Below are 8149 nucleotides of genomic sequence, written 5' to 3' on the forward strand. Positions count from 1 at the left end.
GGCAGTCACGTGACGGGAGACGACGCCCCGCGGCGCGGAGTTCTCGGCTCCCGACGCCCCCTGGCGGACGCGGGAGGAACGGGCGTGACGGGGAGCGGGGCCCGGCTGGGGCTCTCAGCAGCCGGCGCACCTCGCGGCCCGCGCGTCCAGAGCAAGCGTGGGCAGAGCCACCCCCAGCAGAGCGGTGGGCGCGAGCGGGGTCCGGAACCCGGGGCTCCTCCCTCCCCGTCCGCTGTGCACTCCTGAACCACCCCTGAACACATACTGGAGCAGACGGTTTGTTTTGTTTTGTTTTGTTTTTTTTAGAAAAAACCAAGTGTCTTTATTCCTGAATAGTTTAGTATGGCGGTGGTGGCCGGAGCCTATCCGGGAGAGCCTTGGAGCCCAGGGAATCGGCCTAGAGGGCCAGTTGGGGGAGCAAAGAGCGTGAGGATCGGCTCCTCTGCAGTCCGGGTCTTGCAGGGGACCGCGATCAGGCCAAAAGTCTGGACGAGGGGACCCCGGAGTCTCCGACCCGGCGCGCTCCAGCCGCGGAGAGATTGTTCTGGTCGCCTGTGCCGCTGCGGGTCCGGAGACGGCGGCTCGCCCGGGGCTGGGGTGCCAGGACGGCGCCCGGTCCCAGGCGGGGACCCGGGAGAGCCCACCGCCCCTGCTGGCTCTTTGGCCGGCATAGACACTTCGGGCCCGTCTGGCCCGGCCCCCTGTCTACACCTGTTCAAGCTCCAGGTCCCCGTAGAGCAGGGCTCCGCTGAAGATGGTGAGCGGCTCCTCCGAGTGCGCCAGCTGCCCCATGACCAGGTCGATGCAGACTGTGTCCCCGGCCTGCAGGGGCAGGATGAGGCTGAAGACGCCCAGGGCGCCCGGGCTGGGCTGGCTCTCGGCCACAGGCTTATTTTCCAGGCCCTCGGGCTCGTAGCCACCGGAGTCGATGCGGGCCACGCCCAAGTTGGAGCGGGACAGCACAGCCTCGACCTTCTCGTGCCGGTGCCCAGTCAGCACCGCGCTCAGCAAGTAGCGGCCAGCCAGTGGCGCCGTGAATACACCTGGGGACAAGGATGGCAGTCAGGAGGCGGAACAGGTGGCAGGGACCAGGAAGGCATCGGGGAGCCCACCCAGAAATCCTGGACTAGGGAGGGACCCGCTAGGTCTTTTCCTCTCTTCCACTAGAATGTCAGCTGCAGGAGGGCAGGGAATTTGGGGTTTTGTTCATTACCCATCCCCAGCACTTGAAACAGTGCTTGGGCAAGAGCAGGCCCCCAATAAAGAGCTGTTGAACTTATGGCTCCTCCCCTCCCCACCCCACTCCTCAGCCCAAGCTATAGTGAGAATGAATAAGTGAAGGAAAGAACAGGGGTCTCGCCAAACCAGACCATGAAAAGAGTCACCTTGTTGGAAGGGGCAAGGAAGAGAACAGTCACGCTGGTTTCCCCCACTGCCCTGCCTGCCCGCTCCTAGGCTTACCTGTCTCTGGATCATAATAGCCCCCGTCGTTGAGCAGGACTCTGTCGAAGGGCACTGTGCCTGGTTCAGACCGGGGCAAACTCAGGGCAGCTGAAAAGGCCACCCGGGGCACAGAGGCTGCTGGTGCCCCCTCTACTCCTGGGTGGGGGTAGGGTGGGTGTCAGAGTGGATGCTCAGTGCAGAGCTGCTCGCCCCACTTCTTCCCCCCACGGTCTCTACCCCCAGGGCTGCCTGAGGCTTTCCATCCTCCAACCCCTAGTTCAGTTCCCCTCCTTCCAGCATCTAATGAGAGGCACTTACCCTGTTCACCTTGGGGACCTGTGGGAAGAGGAAACAGAGCAGTGAGAAATAGGGCAGCTCTCATTAAGTCACTCAGCAAACATCTGCTCAGTCTGTCCCGCTGTGCTAGGTGCTATGCAGACTCCAAAGCAGGAATGGGGGTATCAAGAAAAGGAGGAATAGATAGGGTCTGTTCTGTTCAACTGCTGGGCCGTAAGCCCTAGCCCCCAGCCTCTCACACCCTACAGAGCGCTTGTAGGCTCAGCCGTAGTCTTCCAAACAGCAGTGAGGCCACCATATCCAATTAGCCAATCAGTGACTGTCCCAGTTCCTAGTCACTTTCCTTGTCACTATCAGCCATGTAGGACCCCCAGTTCCTTGCCTTTCCCCCCTTCTCTGTCAAGTTCAGAGTGGAATGTCAAGCCTGGTGCTGCCCAGGGGGGTGGTAACCCTGAGGGTGGTAATACAGCAAGGATCTCAGCCCACATACCTGGTGGCCCGATAGGCCCCTTTTGTCCATCCTTGCCTGGAGGTCCTGGAGGCCCAGCAGGGCCTGGGGGTCCCTGCACCCCAGGAGGCCCTGGGGGCCCAGCCTCACCTGCAGGCCCTACAGGGACAAAACTAAGTTGAAGGAGAGTCACGTAAGGAGTTTCCAAAGGACAGAAAGGTGGTTGCTCCATGAACAGGTCGATGGGGCCCCTTGCTGCCCGTGCTGCATACTGGCTGGCAGAGCAGCCCCCACCTCCACCCACAGCCCTGTCTGAGCTGCCAGGGGAGGGGGGGGAGCTGGGACCTTGGATCATCTCTTCTGGACACACTGACCCCTGGGACAGTGGTGGGTCTGCCATTCATGCTGGGCAGAGCAAGGAGAAAGTAGATGAGGTTAAGGCTGGGTTGCTGTGGGGTGGGAGAAGGAGAAAGGACTTGAAAGGGGTCCCCCCCATCCCATGCCTCCTCTTGCCCCCTCACCAGTGAGGTCCTTCAGGCTGAGCTGGTGAAGCCGGTCCTCCAGGAGCAGCAGGGAGCTGTTAAGGGCACCAAGCCGCCTGCCCAGGCCTGCCTGCCCCCCCAGCAGCTTCTCCAGCAGGGCTGCCTGTGTCTGGCTGGTGCTGTTGGTTTCCCGCAGCCCGGCCCAGAGCCCAGCCACGTGTCTGGAAAGGCCCTCACGCAGGCCCTGCAGTCCCCCGGCCACCGTGTCCAATCGTTCACAGACTCCCTCGAGGCGGCCCAATCGCCCCTCTAGGCTGGGACACTGGCCGGCCTGTGCCTGTCCCTCTTCCAGGCCTCGGAAGCGCTCCTCACTCTCTGTAGCATGCTCTGTGGCCTCCTGCTGCAGCCTGTTAATCTCAGAGATGATGCGGTCCTTGGTGGCTCCCAGGTCAGCCAGATCAGAGCCCTGGCCCTCCACAGTGGTCTGGAGCTCATGCAGTGAGTCATTGAGGGAGCTGAAGGTGAGAATAACCTCGGAGAGCTCTCCTTGCAGGGCCTGCAGGGCTGAGCCTGAGCTGCCCCCGAATACACTGAAGCCGTCCAGAGGCCCACGGCTTGGTCCTCCAACACCCGGGCCAGCCCCAGGGCCCCGAGGAGGTAACAGGGGGCAGGAGCAGCGTTCCACACCATCCCGAAGGCGGCCCAGTTCCTCCTGGACACCACCGCAGGCCCCACAGCCCTCATCCCCACGGGCCTGCAGCAGACCCTCCAGCTGGCCCACTCGTGCGGCTGTGAGATTCAGCTGCAGTGTGAACTCTGCAGCTGTCTCGTCCTGTGCATCGACTCGACCCTGGAGCTGGCCCACGACCCCTTGCAGTCTCTCCAGCACGGCCTGCCGGGCATCCCCAGCTGCTCCCACCTTGTGCAGGCCTGAGCCCACCAGCCGCAGCTGCCCCTCACTGTCCAGCACCCTGCGCTCCAAGGCACTGAGGATCTCGCTGACGTGGGAGTCCTGCTCCCCCGGGACCCCAGAGCAGAGCTGCCCACATGCCTGCACAGCCCCTGCCACCTGCTCTTCCAGCAGATCCAGCCGCCCACCCAGCTCTCCACTCACATTGCTCAGCAGCCCCTCCAGCTTCTCTAGTCGGCCCTGGGCAGCAGGCAGCCAGTGGCCCAGCCCCCCAGGACGCCCAGCCCAGCCCTCCTCTTGCTCCTCTGAAGGACCCAGAGTGGAGTTGAATCGGTCCTCTAGGCGAGAGAGGCGGGATGCTAAATGGGTGTAGCCTGGGGGGTGACCCCCCTGCCCAGCTGCTCCTCCCAGCTCGGTGCCTCGCCGCCCACTCAGCACTGTCACTGAGCTGGCCACTACATCCAGCCTCCGCTCCAGGTCTGCTAGTCGCCGGCCCAGCTCTGGAGGGCAGCATTCCTGAGGGGGCCTGCGGCCCAGGGCCTGCCCTGGGAGCTGCCGCTGCCGCTCCTCCACGGAGGCCAGTAGCTTCTCCAGGGCTCGCAGCCGCTCCCTGTCCTCCTGCTGCTGCCGGCGGAAGCCATCCAGCCCAGCCAGGCACACAGAGCAGGACTCCTGCAGCCTCCGCTCCAGCTCCCGCAGCGGCTCCTCACCGTGGCCGGGAGGGGCTGGGGCTGAGTCCAGGGCCCCACGGCCACCACCACCACTGTGATGGTTGTTGAGATGGCCCAGCTCCTGGTCGTGGGTGGAGACGCGGTTGTCCAGGAGCTGCAGCTGCTGCTGGATCTCGTTGAGGGTTTCGTGCACACCAGGGCGGGCAGCTGCATCTGCTGGCTGCTGCCTGCCGTTGAAGGCCGTCTCCACAGCCCTCTGGACATCTTCCGCCAGGCGCCCACTCAGTCCCTGCAGGACGCCCCGAAGGCCCTGCAGCTCCTTGGTCAGGCTCTGCACCTGCTGCTCCAGCTGCTGCACCTTCTCAGACTCCCCAGGACCTGGCAGAGAGGGAAAGGCATAAGGCAGAGGGGCCGACGCCCAAGCTCAGTGCCTACTTCCTAGGTCCTGCTCTCCCCAACTCCACCAAAAAGTCAGAGGTCCTAGCTGATTCAGCCACTTCTTAGCTGGGTGATTTGGGTAAGAAAGGACAGAAGGAAACTCCATTCACTGAATGCCTCTAGGCCAAATTTGTACTGTGGCTCTTTCCCCCTTACAACAACTCCAGTGGGCAGAGACCATTAGCTCTTCCTTTTTTGTAGACTGGGAAATAGAGGAGCAGAGAGATTAGGTAAGTGGGCCATGGATTACAAGTTTAATAAGCGGCAGAGCCAAGTTTCAACCCCAGGTCATCCATCTGACCACCAAGCCCAAGTCCTTCCACTGTTCAGAGCTGCCTCTTAACTTTATGGAAACTGCTTCCTCATCTGTGAAGTGGGGATAACACTATGTCACTCCCTGGGGGAGAGTGAAATGGGAATGTGAGGGAGGAAGTGTGGACCCCCCAACAGTGGCTATTCCTGGGTGGCACTTCTCCACACCACCACAGGGACAAACGAGGTTCTGCAACAAGCCTGCAGGGGTGCTAGCTGGATGGTGGGCGAGTCAGCCAGAAGTTCCTGTTTCCATAATGACAGTATGGCTATCTCCCTGGCAGGCAAACACAGCACACCGCAGTGCCCAGCAGGCCCGGGAAGGCAACAGGGACGGCTGCATTCTGGGACCTGCAGTCTCCAGAGGCCACCGAGGGGCCTGGGACCTGTAGTTGGTTGCAGTGCATGCTAGGACTTGTAGTCTCAATTGTCTATCCCCTTGGACCATGCTTCTACAAGGAATTCCCCCTTCCTCCCGCAGCTGTTCCCAACTAGGAAGTATCTTGGCCACATGTGGGCGTGTGTGAGCACATTCTCCTCTGCCTTTTTTCTCTCGGTTTCAATCTCTCTGCGTGAGGACAGGGAATCTCAGGGATCCCATTAACTCCCTTCTGTCCCTTTCTTCTGACTGGGAGCTTGGGGGTTTTCCCTCGGCAGCCTGGCCCCACATTTCCCGCCCATCACAGTCTCCCACTTCTCTCCCCAGCAGCTCCCATACTCACCTTCCCCGCCTAGTCCACTCAGGTGGCTGCCCGCACTGGAGCCAGAGAGGTTGGGGCGGGCGGGCCGGGGCTGGGGGCGTGGTGTGGTAGGTGCAGGACCCAGAGCTGGGGCAGGACCCTCAGCACAGTCATCACCCCTGTACCCCTGACAGCATCTCCACTCCATGTCTGTCACTGTCTTGTAGGCCACGCGGTAGCGAGGACGGAGGAAGCTGCGGTACCTGGGAGAGGCAGAGGGAGGCCTCTTTACTCCTCCCTTTACGTACTGGCCCCTGTCCTCAGAGATGGGCAGCTGCTGGTGGGCAAAGCCTGTCTCTCAGGCTGAGTCCCCCTTACTGTCCAGCATGTGGCCTTGCTCAGTTGACAGCTGTCAGCTTGTTGGCCAAGGGCCAAATCCCTGTTCTTCCTCCCCTTGTCCTGTGTTGGAACCTTGAACTCCCCTCCTTGAGCATGACCCAGCCCAGAGAAGGCATTTGGGGGCTGGCAGGGTGGCCTAGGTAAAGGTGTGCCCTGAGTATCCCACCAGCCAAACTGTTGCCTCAGCGTGTCCTCAAAATGGCTCTGACTGAAGCCCCTGGTCCTGCCCCCTGCTCCCTGCTTTGTAGGAATTCCCTGAGTTGGCTGGCTGCTTTCTGCCCTAGCCCAACCCCCACCAAGTACCCACTCATCCCCCAGCACAGAGGCTCACATGATGGTGCGGGCACACTGGGGCTGGCCCCAGCCACACGGCTGGTAGTCAGGCTTGATGAAGGTCTCCACTCCATCCTCAAGGACACAGCTCACTGTCCGGGTCACCACGTAGGCACACCAGTTCCTGCAGGCACAACCCCACCTGGGCCCAAGGGCCAGAGACACACGCCCCAGAGGAGGGCCCAGGGGCTACCAGAGGAGCTGAGGGACAGTCAAAAGATGAAGGGCCCCCGGGGACCAGTGGGAGCCAGGGCTCTGGCAGTGGCAGCTCCCCCCACGCCTTCCTGTGAGGCAGCAGTTGATAAAGACTTTTCAAGATGGGGAGAGGAGGCGCAGAATGGAAAACCACAACTACAAGAAGTTGATCCTCATGGCTGGGGGGCGGTCCTGGGAGCCTCTGAATTCACACATTCATCCACGTCCCTTTCTGTCTCAATCCACACTTTGGTGTGGCCTGTGTGAGCTGGCTAGCTGGGTCCCTCTGGTGATACCCTGGATGCTGGCTTCCACCCACCCCTCAGGGGAGAGGATGGGGCAGGCAGGGATCCAGCTCAGGGTTAAATGGAGAATAAGCCATTGATGAGTCCTGCCACCCTTGGGGCTTGCAGTTCTACACTCTTGGCCCCATTCAAGCGGGCCTCTGATCTGGGTCCAGCTGGTGAGCCGAAAGGAGCAGGGCAAGAGTGGTGTCAGAATCATGGATTACTGGATGGGGCTGAGGAAGCCCTAGAAAGGGATAAAAGGTCTGCCCAAGGATCCCAGGCTGGTACGCAGCTGGCAGCTGGCAGGAAGGCCTGGCCCACGCCTCTCAGGATAGTCTTCCCAGGCACCTAACTGCAGGTCCCACGGGGAGGACATGGGAGCTGATCACCCTGAGGTTAGACAGAGGGACCTATCTATTCAGGGGGCCCTGGAAACGCCCTGCAGGAAGGTGGCTGTGTGAGGAGCTACCTGATGGGTGGGCTTCCTCTCCCCTTCTTCCCTGTATTAGGGGAGACAGCCCTGGAGAGGGTAGCCAAGGCAGGGGCCGGATACCCACCTTCCGACTCACCCTCCCACCCACCTCTGGGACCCAGATTCTTACCTGTGGCGGCTGGCAGGCCGGGGAGCACTCTGGGGCTGGGGTCCTCCAGGGCTGAGGGCCCCGCCGCTCCCCGTGTAGAGGCTGTAACCACGAGGAGGGTAGCTAGCTGCCCCCACGGCTGTGGTCAGCAGGCAGCAGAGGTAGCAGATCCAGAAAGTGCTGGGGGCCATGGTGGGGGCGCTCCGCGGTGGCCCTCAGAGGCACATCCCAGCCTGACCACTGGCGTCTCTGCCTGGTGCGGGGGATGCCGCTGCTCCGAGGGACAGCGCCGGTCGGGTCCTGTCCCCAGCTTCCTGCCGGCAGCCCCCAGCCACACGCCTCCTCCTTGGCCGCCTGGCCTGACCCCTCTCCCCCTCCTCTTTCCTCCTCACACTCCCGTCTGTCCCTCCCTCGGTTCCTTCCGCTCTCCTCTTCTCCACTTCTGAGGGGAGTTTGTTCTCTGTGCCCCCGGCCTCCTGTGCCTGGTCCCTGCCCCTCTCAGATGCTGCTTCCTGGGCCTCCACCCCTTTGCCCAGCTGGCCCTCCTCTGTTCTCCCTATCTGTTTTCCCCAATGATCAGATCCTGGGGGTGACAGGGCTTTGCCCCTGTGGCTGTTGAGAGGCACAAGAGTGGCTGTGGGGCGGGCCCTGGCCTCTCGCCTCCCTCTCTTGC

The 8149-nt window shown here is 62.0% G+C and overlaps 1 protein-coding gene across 1 annotated transcript; it reads right to left on the reverse strand.

Moving 5' to 3' along the window:
* Positions 1–258: 258 nt before the first annotated feature.
* EMILIN1 (elastin microfibril interfacer 1) lies at positions 259–8149 on the reverse strand. The gene is made up of 8 exons (XM_004418243.3): positions 7498–8149; positions 6412–6537; positions 5724–5944; positions 2710–4629; positions 2231–2347; positions 1762–1779; positions 1462–1599; positions 259–1043 (listed from the first exon to the last, which is right to left on the reverse strand). Exons 1-8 carry the CDS (start codon positions 7665–7667, stop codon positions 706–708), a joined length of 3048 nt encoding a protein of 1015 aa, XP_004418300.1. The 5' UTR covers positions 7668–8149; the 3' UTR covers positions 259–705.

The sequence above is a fragment of the Ceratotherium simum genome, chromosome 11 (assembly GCF_057802395.1).
Source record: "Ceratotherium simum simum isolate JZ-2026a chromosome 11, ASM5780239v1, whole genome shotgun sequence".
NCBI lineage: Eukaryota > Metazoa > Chordata > Mammalia > Perissodactyla > Rhinocerotidae > Ceratotherium > Ceratotherium simum.

Excerpts from the sequence above, each read along its gene's own strand:
- EMILIN1 (XM_004418243.3), bottom strand. The coding sequence starts at position 7,667 with ATGGCCCCCAGCACTTTCTGGATCTGCTACCTCTGCTGCCTGCTGACC. Across the intron at positions 5,945-6,411 it reads CAGTGTGCCCGCACCATCAT|GTACCGCAGCTTCCTCCGTC; the intron begins GTGAGCCTCTGT and ends TGCCTCTCCCAG. Across the intron at positions 1,044-1,461 it reads CTATTATGATCCAGAGACAG|GTGTATTCACGGCGCCACTG; the intron begins GTAAGCCTAGGA and ends CCTTGTCCCCAG.